The sequence below is a fragment of the Emys orbicularis genome, chromosome 14 (genome assembly GCF_028017835.1).
Source record: "Emys orbicularis isolate rEmyOrb1 chromosome 14, rEmyOrb1.hap1, whole genome shotgun sequence".
Lineage (NCBI taxonomy): Eukaryota > Metazoa > Chordata > Testudines > Emydidae > Emys > Emys orbicularis.
In genome coordinates this window covers 25,332,761-25,352,912 of record NC_088696.1, presented here as the reverse complement: position 1 = coordinate 25,352,912, position 20,152 = coordinate 25,332,761, and the positions used below count along the sequence as shown (strand labels likewise).

At 39.3% G+C, this 20,152-nt stretch overlaps 1 protein-coding gene across 1 annotated transcript in view; it reads left to right on the top strand.

The window, feature by feature from the left end:
- Positions 1–20,152, top strand: part of ITFG1 (integrin alpha FG-GAP repeat containing 1) — a 214,537-nt gene that overhangs the window by 159,347 nt on the left and 35,038 nt on the right. Inside the window, exon 14 of the mRNA XM_065416532.1 lies at positions 4,276–4,354. Within this exon, the coding sequence (XP_065272604.1) occupies positions 4,276–4,354 (79 nt within the window). The remainder of the gene's footprint in view (positions 1–4,275; positions 4,355–20,152) is intronic.

Sequence of the window (20,152 nt, the reverse complement as noted above, 5' to 3'; positions counted from 1 at the left end):
GTACTTCCCTTTGGCCTGTCCTCAGCGTCTCACGTTTTTACCAAATGCGTGGTTGTGGTGATAGCTCACTTCAGAAAGGAATTAATATCTTCCCATAGTTTGACAATTGGTTAGTGAGAGGCTAGTCCTGGGAGCAAATCCTCTCATGTCCAGTTCACATTACGTCTCTTCGATCGTCTGGGTCTCATCTTGAACAAAGGGAAGTTGACATTAATATCAACTCAAAAAATTGAGTTCATTGGGACCCTACTAGATTCTACAAGTTTGAGAGCATTTCTACTGAATGAACAGTTTCTAACAATTCCTTAATTGCAGTCTCAACCCTCAACTACACTCTGTCTTCCTAAGTGTATTAGGCCATATGGTTGCATGTAAAGACTATGCCCTCGTCCTCTTCAAGCATGGTTAAGGTTGTTCAGTCACCTGACTTGTCAATAATTAGACGGGCACAACAGAGTGCCTCAGTCAATCCTGCATTCTCTATAGTGGTGGACAGTTCAGGGCATTGTATGCCAAGGTGTTCCGTTTATTTGTCTTCCTCCAACCAGGACTACAGCTGTCAATGCCTCCTCAAAAGGTTGGGGAGTGCATTTGGGGACAATGAAGATTCAGGTTTTGTGTTTGGAACTAGAAGTTTCCCTCAATATCAACATGGAGTGCTCTCCACCAGCTGTGTCAAGAGGCAATGAATTTCTGGAAGTTCTGTATCAAGGAGAGCATAATTCCCACAGCCGCTCATTTAACAGGGATCCAGAAACAATTGGCAGATCACCTCAACAGAAATTTCTCCTAGGATCACTAGTGGTCTCAGAAATCCAGTGTGCTGAGTTTAATCTTTGCAGAGTGGGGCATTCTGATTATCGGCCTCTTTGCATTGAGAGACAAGAAGTGCCATCAATTTTGCTCTCAAGCAAGTCTCAGCCCAGGCTCCCTAACCAATGCCTTCCATCTCAGTTGGGGATAGACTCTGAGATATGCCTTCCTCCTGATTCCAGTCATCCCACAGGTCATTCTTAAGCTGAAGTTGGATCATGCCAAACTAATTCCAATTGCCCCAGTTTGGCCAAGGCAATGTTGGTTCTCCAACCTTCTATCTGTTGATTCATCCTCTCAGATTTTTTCCTCTTCATCCTGACCTACTGACTCAGCACCACTGTTGAGTTTTGCATCAAGCACTGAACACTGTACAGTTCATGGTGTAGATGCTGCATGGCTATTTGAGGAGAAGGAACAATATTTGGAAGCTGTTCAACAGTTGTGGTTTAGCAGCTGAAGCCATCTACTAGGGTGACTTTTTTGTCCAAGTGGAAGCAATTTTCAGTTTGGTCGCTTCCTCAGAGGATTCAGCTGATGCAGGCCTGCATTCAGAACATTTGGAGTACTTAGTACACCTTCAGTCATCCAGTCTCTCAGTTCATTGAGGGTTCACTTAGCAATGATCTCAGCCTTTCATCTACCTATCCAAGGGAGGTCAATTTTCTCAAATCCTATGGTAGTGAGATTTCTCATGAGAATCATTAGTCTCCATTTGCCTGAGAAAGAACTGGTTCCCTTGTGGGACCTTAATACTGTCCTGGTTGCCCTTGTAAGACCTCAGTTCAAGCCCCTGGCAACCTGTTCTCTGTCACTTCTGTGCCAAAAGATGCCCTTTCTTGTGGCCATAATATATGCAAGGAGCATATGCAAGCTACAAGTCTTAATGCCAGAGTCCCTGTAGAGCCAGTTTTTCAAGGACAAAGAAAGTGGCCCTACTGCTGTATCCAAAATTATTGTTAAAAAGTGGTTTCACAGTTTCATCTTAACCAATTGATTTATTTACTGGTGTTCTTTCCTAAACCACACTGCAGTGCAGATGAACAGTGAGTTCACATGTTGGATTCAAGAAGATGTTTGGCATTTTACCTAGACAGAACTAAGCCTTTTTGGGCATCACCTCTTCTGTTTATCTTCTATGCAGATCAAATGAAGGGTCAGTCTCTGTGTAAACAGTCTCCAGGTGGATAACTTCCCACATTTCATCAGCATATGAAATAGCTCAGACCATGCCTCCACATAGATTGCAGGCTCATTCGATGAGGGCCCAACCTACATATATAGCATTCCTCAGTGATTTTTCAGTGAACAATTTCAGGGCTCCTACCTGGTCTTCTACACATACTTTTATCAGACACTATGTGATTACCATTGCATTTAGGTCAGATGTAAACTTTAGGAAGGCAGTCCTGCAAGCATTCTTTAAGTAGACTCTGAACTACACCTCCTGTGAGTGCTGTTTATGGATCACCAGAGTGGAATACACGTCTAAAACCCCTTGAAGAAGAAAAGACTGTTACGTACCTGTATTGTAACTTGTTCTTTGAGATGTGGGTACAGACGTGTATTCCATGACCTTCCATCCTCTCCACATCAGTCTCTACTCCTGACACTCGGAATGAAAGAATTCAGGGTGGCGCTGCCCTTAAATAGCGTGGGGAGAGACTAGGGTCAAATGGTGTGAGCACCACCTGTATGGGTACTGCTAGGCAAAGTCTTCTGGTTTCAGTGCACTAAGCGTGCGCACACCTGAGTGGAATTACAGGTCTGCACCCACATCTCGGAGAGTAACGGTTACAGTATAAGTAACTGTCTTTTTCCAGCGGTCATCAGACCTATTTTTAGCTTGTCTGAACCAATGTTCCATTCTGATATTACCATTTAAAATCTTTTAAAATTAGAGTTTAATCAAACTAATCGTGAGTCCTTTGCTCAGGAGTTCAACCAGAGATCTACAGTAAACTAAGGGTACGTCTTCAATACCCGCCGGATCGGCGGGTAGCAATCGATCTATCGGGGATCGATTTATCGCGTCTCGTCTAGATGCGATAAATCGATCCCCAAACGCGCTCCCCGTCGACTCTGGAACTCCACCAGGGCGAGAGGCGGAAGCGGAGTTGACGAGGGAGCTGCAGCCGTCGATCCCGCGCCGTGAGGACGGGAGGTAAGTCGATCTAAGATACGTTGACTTCAGCTATGCTATTCTCGTAGCTGAAGTTGCGCATCTTAGATCGATTTCCCCCCCCCCCAAGCGTAGACCAGCCCTAAGTTTTATTCCTTTTTTTCTCTACAAAATGGCAGAAAAAAATGGAATTTTTAAACTCTGGTAAATACCTCAATTCTTGGGATGCCATAATTCAGTAATACCTTCTTGAATTTACTTCCAACTTGGAAAAAAAAATTAAACCTCAGCCCCAGATGTGGCCTATCAATTTTGAAGCCTGTATTCCTTTGTTTGTGGATTTTAGGGGGTCAGGATTACACAAAATCAGATTACAATAGAATTCAGTTGCAGCCTTACTTATGGATTAGCTATCACCACTCCATAATATGTCTCACCGAGAAGGTATTCAAATTGTCAAATAATTTGAATAATTTATAAGATTTTGTTCTGTAAAATATATATGTATGATTTTAGTCCCGATGAGTTATTGCTGTCAAGGCAACCATACTTAAGACTGAAACTGTGAAAAGCCCTTATATAGTGATTGCTAGCATGTTATTTTGGCTAATGGCCAAATAGCTCAAAATTACGTCCGTTACAAGAAAAAGGTCAAGTTGTTCGGTTTCATTTTGGGGAAAGAATTTAAGATAGATTCTAATAAGATTGTTTGTACAGTCTGTGACTTTAAACCCTAATGATCAGCTCATTTAAGTTCTGTCACTGGTTTCTACGGTTCCATCAAACTGTCAGGTTGCAGTCAATCCTTCCCTTTACATTTGCAGTAGTTGATGAAACAGCATCAGTACTGGAAACACAGTTTTCTGCATCATTGACTAAAAGCATCTGAAAATGATGCAGAATGTTCCAAACTTGGCTTTTACATGAAACTGACTGGATTCATTGTTTCATTTGACTGCATTTAGTCAAATCAACCACAACTAAAGGTGCTATGATGGAGTGAGCACTTGATAGAGTGAACACTTTTACACACTATCATTTTTAATCGTGTATAATAAAAGTATTTTTACAATAAAGCTTTTAGAAAAGTATGTTTAGAAATTAACTGAAAGGAGTATCATTACTTATAGATAACAAAGTGATTATCCTATTTTAAAAATGAATTCTACTCTAATATAGTAAAATAAGTGAATAGTTATCCACATCTAAGGTGTGATCTTAACAATGAAGCCACAGAAATTCGCCTTTAGTTTAATTTTATTATTTTAGCTGTGCTAATTCCTAAACTTGAAAAAAATAGAATCAAAGTTTGGATGTTTAATTTCATCTTTGTATTGCAGCCCTTTGGTGTGAATCAGCCTGGACCTTATATCATGTACACAACCGTAGATGCAAATGGGTATCCGAAAAATGGTTCAGGTAGGACCAGTATTTATTTCTTAATACATGTAATTATGATCTTTCTGCACATAATCATCAGCAACATATAGGAGGTTACAAAAAATCTACTAAAAAATTAAATGGGTCTGTTTGTTCCTGAACAGTTCTTCCAGTATACAAGGCACAAATACAGTATGTTTTCCATTCAGTTTTCATCATGCATATTTATTGTGACCATTGTAATTACTTCCTTCCGTTTGTCCTATGCAAACAGAGTTGGGATAGCTTCCACTTTCTGTCAGAATCTGAGCGTGGGACAGCATCATGAAAAGTTTCATGAACTGAAGCTATAAAAGATCAGGTTTCCTACTCATTATGTTGTAGTCATATTTATCAGGAGGTAGCGATGGGTTTGAAACTTTCAGTCAGAATCTTTATTTTTGTGGAATACCATGCACATGCTACTCACTAAATAAAATCATTTTGGTTAGCTTCTACATGTATGATGATTCATTTAACCAACACAATGTAGATTTTTTTTTTTATTTTTTTTTTTTTTTTGGTATTGTTCAATGCATGTTGTAGGATCGTTGAGTTTTTTGGTACTGGTGATTCATGTACTGTCTGCTAAGGTAAAATTTCCAAAATTGGATGCCTAAAGTTAACCATCTAAATCCATATCTAGCCACCTAAATAAGGGGCCTGATTTTTCTGAGGGGCTATGTACTTGTATCTCTCATTTAAGTCACATTACCAGGTTCCAAATTAATTGTAACCAATCAGAAAAAAACAGGTGTCATTATGGCCACATCATGGAAAAACTGTGTAGCAGCTGAAATTAAACAAAATATTAGGACATATAAGGAATGGGTTATAATACTACAAGTATTATTATGCCATTATACAAATAAGTGGTATGCCCTCACCTGGAATACTATGTTCAGTTTTGGTTACCCTAACTCAGAAAAGATATAAGAGAAATAGAAGGGGTCCAGAAATGAGTGTCAAAAACATCTGCATGAAAAAAGATGGGTAAAATAGGGACTGTTTAGAGGAGAGGATGTGATATGGGTATAACCAAATGATGGGAAGTTATAAAGAAGGTAAATTCGGTACTTCTATTTACCCTTTAATTGAGTATAAGAGGACGGAGACATATAAAACTAAGATGACAAATTTAAAGCTGATAAAAATAAATACAGTACTTCCTTACGCTTATAAAATTTGTGGACGATACCAAGCTGGGAGGGGTTCCAGGTGCTTTGGAGGATAGGATTAAAATTCAAAATGATCTGGACAAACTGGAGAGAGGGTCTGAAGTAAATAGGATGAAATTCAATAAGGACAAATGCAAAGTACTCAATTTAGGAAGGAACAATCAGTTGCACACATACAAAATGGGAAATGACTGCCTAGGAAGGAGTACTGCAGAAAGGGACCGGGGAGTCCTAGTGGACCATAAGCTAAATATGAGTCAACAGTGTCACACTGTTGCAAAAAAAAGCAAACATCGTTCTGGGAGGTATTAGCAGGAGCGTTGTAAGCAAGACACAAGAAGTAATTCTTCCGCTCTACTCCACGCTGATTAGGCCTCAAATGAAGTATTGTGTCCAGTTCTGGGTGCCACACTTCAGGAAAGATGTGGACAAATTGGAGAAAGTCCAGAGAAGAGCAACAAAAATGATTAAAGGTCTAGAAAACATGACCTATGAGGGAAGATTGAAAAAATTGTGTTTGTTTAGTCTGGAAAAGAGAAGACAGAGGGACATGATAACAGTTTTCAAGTATATAAAAGATTGTTACAAGGAGCAGGGAGAAAAATTGTTGTTCTTAACCTCTAAGGATAGGACAAGAAGCAGTGTGAGGTTTAGGTTGGACATTAGGAAAAATTTCCTAACTGTCAGGGTGGTTAAGCACTGGAATAAATTGCCTAGGGAGGTTGTGGAATCTCCATCATTGGAGATTTTTAAGACCAGGTTAGACACCTCTCAGGAATGGTCTAGATCAGAGGTTCTCAAACTGTGGTCCGTGGACCACTAGTGGTCCGCGAGCACCATTCAGGTGGTCAGTGGATGTTTCCCTCTAAGGTGTGTGCCTGGGTGGCCGCACATGAGAGAATGAAGGGCCACCCACCTAATTAGTGGAGCCGCGCAGGTGTGGCTCCACTAATTAGGTGCCTGGACCATGGAGAAGACGCACATGTAAGGTGAGGTGGTGGCCTTGGGGAGAATAGGGGGTAGGTGGGAGGGGGCAGTGGGGTGAGAAGAAGGGGGGGGGGAATTTGGGATGTGCAGAACTGCAGTGGCCAAAGAGGTGACTTTCCCCAGCTCCAGGGCTGCGGCTGCCAGGGATAGGTGGTCCTCCTTCCCACCCTCAGCTCTGTGGCTGCTGTGGCAGGGGAGAGACCCCCCTCCTTCCCAGCCCCAGCTCAGGGGCTGCTGCGGTGGGGGGAGAGAGGGCACATCTATCACATTAGAAAGGTAAGAGTACTGATATTAAAATATGAGTTGTGTGCTTTTATTTGTAGAACAAAAAAAGTTGTTTATTATTAAGGATTTTTTTTTTATATAGCGCTTTTATCCAAAGCACTTTACAATAGTTAGCTAATGGTACAAACAACATTTGGAAAGATCATTAAGAGGTCTGCTGAGACCCTCAGCAATTTTCAAGTGGTCCGTGGGGAAAAAAAGTTTGAGAACCACTGGTCTAGAAAATACTTAGTCCTGCCATGAGTGCAGGGGACTGGACTAGATGACTTCTCGAGGTCCCTTCCAGTCCTATGATTCTATGATAATACATAATTAACCTGTGGAACTCATTGCCTCATTGTGACGAAGAGCTTAGTAAAATTTTAAAAAGGACATAGACACTAGTATGGTCAAGAGAACATCCATCATTTCAATAGATAGAATTTAAAAATAGTTTTTTATGATCTATATAAATCTTCATGCTAAAAGGTACAAGTCAACCACTAATGTATAGAGCAGGGGTAGGCATCTTATGGCACACATGCCAAAGGCGGCACGCGAGCTGATTTTCAGTGGCACTCAAAGTGCCCGGGTCCTGGCCACCGGTCCGGGGGGCTCTGCATTTTAATTTAATTTTAAATGAAGCTTCTTAAACATTTTTAAAATCTTATTTACTTTACATACAACAATAGTTTAGTTATATATTATAGACTTACAGAAAGACACCTTTTTAAAACGTTAAAATGTTTTACTGGCACACGAAACCTTAAATTAGAGTGAATAAATGAAGACTCGGCACACCACTTCTGAAAGGTTGCTGACCCCTGGTATAGAGGAAGAAACTTCTTCTATGGGCAGGTTATTCCATAGTAGTCCACTGTGAGATTTCTTGCACCTTCCTCTGAAACACTGTCTTAGACAGGATCCTGGACTAGATGGACCACTGGTTTGATACAGTATGGCAGTTTCTGTTTTCCTGTATGCTTAAATATGGATTTAGGTGCCTTACTTTAGACAAATTAAATTTGAAAATGTTAGCCTACATTTTTAATGAGATGAAGTAATATTTCATGCTAATTCAAAATTCCTTCCTAATACACAGTAGGAATTCATCTTAACTAGTAAATCATTCTGCCAGTGTTTTTCATTTCCCATCTTCATCACTGTAAAGCAAGCTTCATGACCTGAATCTAAAAAAGAGCTCTTATATTCTGCTACAAGCATTCAAAACTCCATGATGAGTTCAGACACTTTTTCATTTAATTTTACACTAACATACTGTATTAAAATCAGACCGTGCCCTAAGGGGATAATTTCTCATTGACTAACAACTTGCATCTCTAATTGTTGTCCTCTATCAAGTTTAAAACTTGAGAGGCTTGTCAAAGCTCTCTGAGTTGTAGTCCACCTCATATCAGTCACACTTGAAGACATTGGTAAATCTTAAATATAGAGTTCCCTTACTCTTCTTTAAAGCCATTTTGGCTCAGCATAAGTTTTTAAGGAGGTTGAATGCTGCATTGTCTGTTACTTTATTTCACACTCCATCTTGTCTAGTTAGTGTCTGGATGTCTTGTCTTTTGTGTTTGCATTACTCAGAAGCAAGTATAGGACATGGAAGTTAGGGATATTAAGATATATATTGTTAAGATAGTGTTAAGAGAGATATTTTTAATGATTGGCGTTTTCATTGTGTTTTGTTGCCAACAAACATTTTTGGTCTTGTGTGCTTAAAATCTGAATGTTGTCTTTGGCAAAAAAATCTATTTTTTCCATCTTTTCTGAAAACAGCTTGGAAGGTAATTACATCTGGCCATATGTTTTACTCGTCTTTTTGTTGTGTGGGTATCTCCATCTGTTACACAGAAACGTGGAAGTAAAGATGAAGGACTGGAGTCTACTAATAGGCACTTCCTGTAGTTGTTAATTGAATACTTTTTGTTGTCCAGTATATCTGTTGTGCTATGTGAGACTAGCCTTCTAGTCTCCAGAAATGTGGACCTATTTATAACATTTCCTTTGAAGAATTAATTTCTAACTGAGGTTTTTGAAAATATTATCCCTAAATTACATCATTAAAGTTAGGTCACTGTATTGGTTAGGTCAGGACCCAAGTCAAAAAGAAACTAACAGTTATGCAGTGAAGTGTAGTATATTTGCTTCCTGATGTGCATTGAGGCAAAAAGTCTTTATTGAGCTATGAATCAACTTCTTCATTAAGTGCCAGAGGACATGCGACCAAGGAATATATAACCATACTACTTCGTATTTTCAGAGAATTAAGACTGCAGATAAGTAACTCTCCTTTCTTTAGCAAACAGTTGTGTATTTCATGAGGGGGAAAAAAGATTAGCAAAAACCACTAACCTGAGCAGCTTTATCTCCTTTGGGGGGCGAGGTGTGCTATAAATCAAATATACCACAACATAATATTTATTTAGATTTAATTATACTCATTTGGGTCAGTTGTTTATCCAATCATGGCTCTTTCTCACTCTGTTGCTTGTGACTAATAATACAGTCAGCACAAACTCAGGTTAACAAATCTAACATTGCAAGTGAGATAATACTATAAATGTGTATATATAACTGTGGAACACCTGGCAGAATATATATATTTAAACAGCATTATAATAAATGTCCCATTTTTAGGGTATAATATTTAACTATTTAAAATTGCAGCCGACTCAAACTTGTCATGCAGATTGTCAGCCAGAATATATTTTTTTTACCTACGTTGGTTTAATAAATTAAAACTTTTTTTCATTAAAGGATGGCAAAAACATTCCTAGTTCTTCTTCAAGTATTGTCCCTATGGGTGTTCCACTTCAGGTGTGCCCACACCCTTTGCACCTTTAATCAGAGATTTTTGGTATTAGTGCCCATTCAGTCTGGCCATGTGCCCTACTCTTCCTTGTGCCCTGCTCCAAGGCTATATAGGGCTGCTCAGGTGAACTGCCCTCAGATTCTCCTTAACCACTTCAGCCTGAAATGGAGCATTAGTGTCCCTTACTTTTTGAAGTCACTTAGCCTAGTTACCCTTCTTTAGTTATTTTATTTACTTTTATTTAGGGGGACTTTCTCTCAATCTTTTTCCCCTTTCAGGAGGGGAACCTTCTCCTGTTAGATTCTATTTCCCCTGGTATGCCAGGCTCTTCAGGCTCCAAGTGGTGCGTCCCTTGCCAGGAGACCATCCCCGTCAACAACAGGCATTCCTGATGTATCTGCTGCTTGGGAGAGTCTCATATCCCACAAAAGTGCTACATCTGCTCTACTATTAAGGGCAGGGCAAGAAAAAATTGGGAGCTAAAACTGTGACTCTTAATGATGCAGCATTCCCTCCAAATGGCCTCAGATCCAGGCCAGAAGACACCTCCGGATGTTGATCGCTGAGTGAACACTGTGCCCTGTCAACTTCAGCACATTCACCTAGGTCTACTCAAAATAAATCCACGGACAAAGCCCCTAGCAAAGGGAGTCATTCTCCACAGAAAAAGTCCACCTCAAAAAGACTGGTCCCCGTGGAACAAGACTGCAGCGGAAACCTCACATCCCACAGTGAGTACGTCTGAGGTTCCAGACAGTCTCGGTACCGATCCTGTGCCTGGGCTCCGTGCTCAACAGAGAAAAAGGGCAGCAAGCATGCCACAATACTGAATCCTTTGGTGCCACACAAGCAGGACACTACAGCATTGAAGAATTCCTTCTCTAAGAGGACAGTACCCACAACTACTTCTATACCGTCTACATCTAAGTTGGCCACTAAGATGACCTTGGTACTGGGAAGATACCATGCCTCTCATAGATCCTTGGCACCCCCCAAGCCACCCTCATCAGTACCATCTACTTAGACTAGAATGGACTCACCAGAGCTGCATATACCCTCAGTACCAACAAGGAAACCAGGCCCCACTCTTCAAACCCACCCAGTACTGCAGGAGTTTAGATACTCAAGGGCTCTACTGGTTTTCTGCATTTTCATTTGGTTCAACAAACCCAAATATTTCAATTTGAGTCAATCTGATCTGAAACTAAATATTTCATTTTGATTTTTCAGACAATTTTTTTTGAGTTTTCAAGAAAAAAATTAAATTCGCACTACCGCCCCATAGCAGTGGCCCATCTCCAGCCATGGCTATATCTGATCCTTCAGAAGAAAGAGACAAAAACAGAATACATCGGGGGCGGGGGGAGAGAAATCCCCTTCCTTATCCATATAGATGACTGGCTGAAGTCCTGAAGCATCAGATTTTAGGAACTATAAAATATGAACTGAAAGCTCCCAGGGCCACCAAACCCATACTTCACCACTTCATACAACCTTCAGACAGTCCCACTCATAAATTTATCAAGCTCTGTCTTAAAATGAATTAGGTTATTTTCCCCCACAGTTCCCATTGGGAAGCTATTCCAGAACCTCACTCCTCTGATGATTGGAAACCTAATTTCCAGCCCAATATCATGGCCAGTTTATGCCCATTTGTTCGTGTGCCAACATTCTTCTCTAGCTTAAATAGCTCTTCACTCTCCCTGATATATTTGTAGAGGGTAATCATATCCCCTCTTAGCCTTCATTTTGCTTGGCTAAACAAGCTAAGTTCTTTTAGTCTCCTCATAAGATAAGCTCTCCATTCCCTTGATCAACCCAGTAGCTCTTCTCTGGACCTGTTCCAATTTGAATTAATCAGTCTTGAATATGGGTGACTAGAATTGTACACAGTCCACATAAGGTCATACCAGTGCCTTGTACAATGACATCAGTACTTCCCTGTGTCTACTGATACTGCTGTATTGCAATATACACAAACCTTCACTAGATGGAGAAACTTTACCCAATCGTGATAAATCCTCTTCTGGGTGGTAGCGGTAAGGAACAACAGAACTGAATTAAAAGTGAATGATGGCTGATATGGTGACCACATATGGTAATTCATAATATTGTTTTTGATGAGTTTCTCCAACTTTAATAGATTTGTGAGGCTATATAGTTCCTGTGTGTACATCCTACAGCCTTGTTTTCTGACGCTATTATGTAGCCATAAAACTATAACTAGGCTTTGCTCTAAGATATTTTCAGGAAATATCTGCCTGACTTGTACAATACAGTAAATGGTCCTCTGAACAGAGTTACTGATCTACAGATTCTTATTATCTTAGAAGACATAGTCAATTGGAATCTTAATGTAACAGCCAATCAAAAAGCAACTCAAGCAATAAAGTAGTATTTGTGAGCACTAGTTGATGGTACTAAACTATCAAGTAGAATGATATGAAAGGATGGATATTGCTTTCGAGGAGCTGTGTGAAGAATTTTAAATTATCTATCCATTTAGCAAGTACATAGTCTATTAAATGGGTTCAAAATACAAAAATATTTTGGATGAATCTTTGTTTTTAAAAATAGTGAAGAAAATGGAGACTATAGACAAACTGATAAACATTTACTTCATGAAAAGTTACTTACAGAATGGATTCTAGTGCAGTATCTATTTCATATTGTGATTTTTCATATCTGAGAAGAGAGCAACCAGCTTGCAAAAATACACTTAGTTTCTATTTGTATAGTCCTTGATAAAAGATACTTTATGATCCACAGAATAGCATACTTAAAAGCAGAAATTGTGACTAGTATATTCTGTAAAGAGAATTGGCTGAGATTCCATTTGTTGTGTAAAAGCCATGTTATATGAGGTTTTCCATTTTCTTTTGACACTGCTTTGCTCTCATTTTAGGACTAAGCTTACAAGAAGAGGATTTGTTTTAAGTGAATGTTTTTGCTTTAAAAATTAAGAATCTTAGAATCCCATTTGAAACAAATTGGTTGGGCAATAATAAAGTGAAAAAATATTTGTGCATGCTTAGTAGGCGTTTGCTAAAAATCTTACTATTTCACCTCACAATGCACATTCTCTCTTTCAGGCATGACAGGCACAGGGACTGCTCCTTGGTTAATTTGAAAGCGAGTCTGTAAATTAACATAATAAATAAAAATGTATTAAGACATATAAGATGATCTGATATTCCCTTCTGGCCTTAAACTCTGGCATATTTAACAAGAAAAACAGGAATACAAATTACTAAACAAGTGCAATGTAGTTGAAGAGACGTTGTTGTAGGAATCTTAATGCTTGCATTTCCCAACTTTTTTATTTTAATCGATTTGTTTTGTTTTTATTTTATGGCAAGATTCTGGTTCCAAACTGTTGTTCACATAGGTGGATGCACGATGGGCTGCATGATGTATGAAGCACATTCTCCCAGAAACATTGTGTCCTAGACAAGCTTAGAGACTCTGAGAACACTTGGGGAGTATGGATCTGAGCAGTCCCAGTATACCCTTTAACATGGTGCAACAAAGACTCCTGCTGTGCTAGCCTAGTTCTGCTGCTATTGAGTGTGATGGGAGGGATGATCGTCCTCTCCCTGCATTGAGTCTGGTGCCACTGTATTTCTTAGACTCCCCCAGCTGTTGCTTAGCAGGAACACAAAGACCAGAATTTTGCATAGCCCACACTCATGCAAGTGAGGGAGTCTCCTTGGGTCCTCAAATATATATGCACCTGTGCAGAGGTAGGCACAATTTAATCCATAAAAGCTATTTGTAAGTAATGTGGGTTAAAAAAAGAAAAGAAAAGAAAAATACTTATTGCATTGTAAGGTTCTATATCCTTCTCTTAGCATGCAAAATTTTGACTATTATTTTCCTTAGCAACTACAATTTCAAAAAGGCCAGTAGGAATGATGGATAATACCTTGCTGTGTTTGTTACTATTCTTTATTCTGAAGTGAGTTGATAGGAGATGTGTCTATATGGACAAGAAGCAAGTTACTTTTCTCGTCAGAAATATCTGCCTAACCGCTTGGCTAGCAAAGGTCAAAATATATTATCTCTTGAGTCTGGCAGATTGTAGACACTTTCTGTTATATTGCACTTAGATGAAGAGAGTACATGCTCAGAAATGTTCTTTATTTTGCGGATACAGACTAACACGGCTGCTACTCTGAAACCTTTATTTTAGACAATCATTCAGGGAGGACAGTGTAGGTGTAGTGGTATGAACCTGGCGAGAACACTTTCCAGGAAACAAATGATCTTAAAATGTGTGCATATATATATTGGGGTAGAATTTTGGGGGGAAAGTTATTCTAACTTAAATGATACATATTTTGGGTGTGGGGGAGAACATAGTTGTATAAGCTTATCTTAAAAACTACTTAAATTATCCCCAGCAGAAATATACTGTCCATATGCTTGTGCAATTTTTCAACTTTATCCTTGCTTAATATAGTAGAGAAGGTCAAATGTAGAGCCATTCCTTAATTGGAAAAGAATCTGAAATACTTTTTATGAAACACAGTGCAGTAACAAATTATGTATTTCACTATCACCCACAATCAGTGGGTGAATAAATATCATTTATTCATTAAAAGAGAGAAACTATGGTTTCAATCAACAATGGGCTGATCATTATTTAAGTGTTTTGTGTCCTTTCCAGGTCAGGAATGGCTCTGTATGTGAACTTCTCAATTAAATGCATAGTAAATATTGTTGCTGAAAACATTTAAGCTGAAACTTTTACATGTTCAATTGCTACTAACCTTTTTGGTTAAAACTGAAACAAAAAAAGTCATTTAGCATGGAAATATATATACACACACACACACACACAAATACACGCATTCCTAAGAAAAGCTTATCTACATTGGTAACTCCAAGTAGTACAATGTGTACAATGCTAATCAATTAATAATTCTAGTTTAGCATAGAATATCCAATTGAAACTGAAGCCCAATCTGAGAGTGGCACTGCACATTACATTAATGTCAGTATACACTACAGTGATTTGAATATCTGAAATAAATATGTTCCATGTATAGCAGCTCTTTGCAGATGATGAGTTATAGCAATGTGAAGTACAAAGACAACTGCAAATGTATGGTGGGATAAACAGGGCCCCCTAGTCTCAGTGGGCATAAGTCAGACCAGCATGGGGGTGGCCAACCCGCTGGGTCCTATAGGAAGGAAGAGCCCACATGCTTAGTCTCACTTCAACATTTCTTGTCTTCCTGACTCAGAATACATATAAGGAGTGTGCTGGTGGCGGATGAGACAATTGGCTTTCCAACCACTCATCCCCAATTTCCTTTGTATTTAAAGCCTTCCTGCGTGTCCAGCAGCTATCTTAATGCTATTGTTACTATGCCCTTCCTGTCCTATATTTCAGGTATTGCCAGGCTCCATTTTCAGGACGCTATGGGTCTGAACAGATCACCTGTTTAGGGATCAGGAAGGAATTTTTGCTTCTGGGCCAAATGGACAGGATGTCTAGGGAAGGGAAGGATTTTGCTTTCCTCACCACATCCTGGAGGCCCAATTTTTAGGTTAAAAGGAATAGATAGAAATTTAATATTAGGAAGTAAAATCATAGAATTGTAGGACTGGAAGGGACCTCGAGAGGACTTCTAGTCCAGTCCCCTGCACTCATGGAAGGACTAAGTATTATCTAGACCATGACAGGTGTTTGGTAACCTGCTCTTAAAAATCTCCAATGATGGAGATTCCACAACTTCCTTAGGCAATTTATTCCACCTTAATCTCCGACAGGATGTTTTTTCTAATGTCCAACTTTAACCGCCCTTGCTGCAATTTAAGCCAGTTGCTTCTTGTCCTATCCTCAGAGGTTAAGGAGAACAATTTTTCTCCCTGCTCTTTGTAACAATATTTTATGTACTTGAAAACTGTTATCATGTCCCTCTGTCTTCTTTTCCAGACTAAACAAACACAATTTTTTTCAGTCTTCCCTCATAGGTCATGTTTTCTAGACCTTTAATCATTTTTGTTGCTTTTCTCTGGACTTTCTCCAGTTTGTCTACATCTTTCCTGAAATATGGTGCCTAGAACTGCATACAATACTCCAGTTGAGGCCTAATCAGCATGGAGTAGAATGGAAGAATCACTTCTTGTGTCTTGCTTACAGTACTCCTGCTAATACATTCCAGAATATTTGCCTTTTTTGCAAAAGTGTTACACTGTTGACTCCCATTTAGCTTGTGATCCACTATGACCCCCAGATCCCTTTCTGCAGTACTCCTTCCTAGGCAGCCATTTCCCATTTTGTATGAGTGCAACTGACTGTTACATCCTAAGTGGAGTACTTTGCATTTGTCCTTATTGAATTTCATCCTATTTACTTCAGACCATTTCTCCAGTTTGTCCAGATCATTTTGAATTTTAATCCTATCCTCCAAAGCACTTGAAATCCCTCCCCGTGTACTCTCTATACTAAAGTCAAGATATACCACATCTACCACTACCCCTCATCCACAAGACTTGTTACTCTATCAAAGAAAGTTATTAGGTTGGTTTGACACGATTTGTTCTTGACAAATCATTGCTGACTGTTACTTATCACCTTATTATCTTCTAGGTGTCTAAAAATTGATTGCTTAATTATTTGCTCCATTATCTTTTCAGGTACTGAAGTTAAGCTCACTGGTCTGTATTTCCCTGGGTTGTCCTTATTCCCCTTCTTATAGATTGGCACTATATTTGCCCTTTTCCAGTCCTCTGGAATCTCTCTCGTCTTCCATGACTTTTCAAAGATAATCACTAATGGCTCAGATATCTCCTCAGTCAGCTCCTTGAGTATTCCAGGATGTATTTCATCAGGCCCTGGTGACTTGAAGACATCTAACTTGTCTAAGTAATTTTTAACCTGTTCTTTCCCTATTTTAGCATCTGATCCTACCTCACATTCACTGGCATTCATTAAGTTAGATGTCCAGTTGCTACTAAACTATTTGAAATGTTTACCATGAAATGTTTAATTCATCTCAGCTTGTGGCCAGTGTGGATGGAAGTTTAAAAGGCCCAGCTCTCAGGGTAAACATGAATGGAGACACACGATATGGCAGGTGTTCGTATTACCTTGTAGGGAAAAGGGGAGACCTTAGTTTTCACAGTTCCTATCTAAAAATGATTCATTATCTAAGTAGGCTCTAAAAAGAGCTGATACAAGTCATCATGAGCAAATAACTCCCTTGTTCATTTTCCAATTGAAACATGACCTCCTCATATACACATACACAAAATGGCACCCTGAATGGTAGCCTTAGTAGAGAGGCTGAGGATTGAGTGGTTCATGGTAACTAAATTACCCTGTCATCCCATAGTGATCCCTCCAGCTCAGGGTTGAGGCAAATCAGCATGATAGTTTGAAGAAACTTTCATTATTACAGCCTATGCTATGCCTCTTCTGGAGGTCTCCAGGAATGTTAATTTGGCACCTCTTATATAGGCTACATTCATACAAAAAGAAAAATAATAATATAAATACCTCCCTCATTCTATACACACCCTATCCATTAAATAGCATAAGATGTTGAAATTCCATTCTAAACTTTTCTTGGATATGAGGTGTCAGACTACTGGAAACATACGTAACTAATTTTAGAGGGGTAGCCGTATTAGTCTGTATCAGTAAATACAACGAGGAGTCCTTGTGGCACCTTAGAGACTAACAAATTTATTTGGGCATAAGCTTTTGTGGGCTATAACCCACTTCATCAGATGCATGGAGTGCTAATGTGGCCAGTTCAATCAGGGTGGATGTGGCCCATTCCCAACAGTTGACAAGGAGGTGTGAGTATCAACGGAGGGAAAATTACTTTTTGTAGTGACCCAGCCACTCCCAGTCTTTATTCAGGCCTAATTTGATGGTGTCGAGTTTGCAAATTAATTCCAGTTCTGCAGTTTCTCGTTGAAGTTTGTTTTTGAAGTTTTTTTGTTGAAGAATGGCCACTTATAAGTCTGTTATTGAGTGTCCAGGGAGATTGAAGTGCTCTCCTACTGGTTTTTGAATGTTACAATTCTTCATGTCTGATTTGTGTCCATTTATTCTTTTGCGTAGAGACTGTATGGTTTGGCCAATCTACATGGCAGAGGGGCATTGCTGGCACATGATGGCATATATCACATTGGTAGATGTGCAGGTGAATGAACCCCTAATGGTGTGGCTGATCTGGCTAGGTCCTATGATGGTGTTCCTTGAATAGATATGCGGACAGAGTTGGCAATGGGGTTTGTTGCAGGGATTGGTTCCTGGGTTCGTGTTTCTGTTGTGTGGTGTGTAGTTGCTGGTGAGTATTTGCTTCAGGTTAGGGGGCTGTCTGTAAGTGAGGACTGGCCTGTCTCCCAAGATCTGTGAGAGTGAGGGGTCGTCCTTCAGGATAGATTGTAGATCCTTGAAGATGCGCTGGAGAGGTTTTAGTTGGGGGCTGTAGGTGATGGCTAGTGCTGTTCTTTCTAAAACACACAGTGCCCCTTTTTGACCTGAGCAGCAAGTCAAAGTTTGACGCTCTGGGTATGTTCCAGTTGGAAGCAGAAATTGATCAAGTCTTGTATTTCTTTTTTAAGCAGTCTTGTTTATTTACAATGAATGTACAAAGTCAGTTTCTTAGTCTACAGCGCCATGCCTCTTTAGCCAACACCAGACCCAAAGGTGCTCTCTCTAGTTTTTTCCAGTCACAGTGTGCTCAGTCTACTGCTTGGCCATCTTACTTTTTACTCCCTTCCCTCCTCCCAGATTCTTGTCTGTTTTCTCACACACCCACACATGGTCACAATACCCAGTGGAACCCTCAACCCACATGGTGCTTGTTTCTGGGTAGATTTTAATAGGCCTAGTTTTAGGTGTGGCCCCGTAGCCGTCTTTTACAACTATCTTAAATGAAGGGTGCATTCTCGCATCAATTTTAATGAGGTTTCAACTCAACCCATAACAAGGTTTCGCCCAGCTCATTTCAGTACTATATTTTTTATGAATAATGTAAAAAGTGAGAGTAATAATAACTAGCACTTGCATGGAGTTTTCATTTTCACACTCTTTTCTAACATTATCATATTCTCATAATTCCCCTGTAACATTGGTAAATAGTAGTAGCCTCTGTTTAATTACAAATGGGGGGAAAGTGACTGGCCTAAGGCTACTGGGGGGTAGTAGTTGTCAGAGTGGCCATTAAAAATGATCTGGTTCTGAGTCTTGGTCCTGCGCCTAAACCATTGCACCCATATCTGTTTGAGAGAAATTCAGTTGCAGCAAAACTGTTACAATTAGAGGCCATAGTTCTCCAGTGCTTTTACTCAGTTTTGTACCATTTCATCCTGGCAGAAAACAGATTTAAACACAGTGGATCTGAGGATTCACCTTGGGTGGCACAGAAAACGGCAGCACCAACTTCTACAACACTTTCCCTCCTCGCACCCCAGCAATTTGCTGTTGCCAGTACAACCTCTGGCACAGCACAATTTACAGCAGTCTTTAGGCTGCTCTAAGCTGTGCATATGGACCAGTCTGGGGCTCACCAGTTCCGTACTGGGGAAGCACAAAAATGACTTAAAACTTTCGCCCCAGTCCTGAGATTTGCCTTGTGCCCAAGATCTGCCCAGAATCCAGCTTAAATTTGAAAAAATGAGACTTCAGCCAGACATTTTGAACTATTTCCAGAAATGAATGAATTTCCTTTTTAAAATATTTTAAACTGACTACATACAGTAGGTTAAGGATGAATGTTACCTTGGATTTCTATCCTTAACTCTGAATTTCCGTGCTTTTATGGATTTATAACAAATGCTTAACATTATTTTAACAGTGTTTTGCAGCTGAAGAATAGAATTCTAAGCAACGGTGCAAGCCATCAGTCAGTGTGTTGTAGCTGAAGCTGAGTACAAAGTAAATTGAGACTGTCCTGAAAAAAAGAAGGTGCATTCAGTAAAGCTAACCAGCTATAGAAAGAGGAGGATTTTTTTAGTAATGATTTTGTATAATTTTGCTTGCTGTAATGAGGATATTAGCGTCCAGTCTTCTACAGAAATCTTCAGTGAAAGGACTGTCTAGCAGTAAAAAGCATGTAACACTTTTGGATGTAGTCTAAAAGAACTCCTACATGCAATCATTTTATAGGTTAAACCTAAGCAACAGATTCAGATGTTCAGCACCCACTCACATCTTTTCAACAGTTAACATGTTATTAAGTATAAAAGATCAAAGAATTTTGTTTTATCTTTGCTTTACTCATAGATGGAATGTGGCATATGATAACATTGCTTAGCCTTTTAAATTTAATGCATTCATTCAATAAATTGTCAGGCACTGGAATTAAAATTGCAGTAAATTCAGTAATAATCTCTTTTTATATACCAAAGTTAATTGATTGAGTGGATAGCTGAATTATTTGACACATTAACACTTTTAAACCCTATTCTTTAAAAATGCTATTATATAGTAAAAATCAACATTTTAATTACATGGTAGAAAATTAGTATGTTTTACTAGAGAATTACAAAGAAAACTCAGTTTGCAAATTGCCT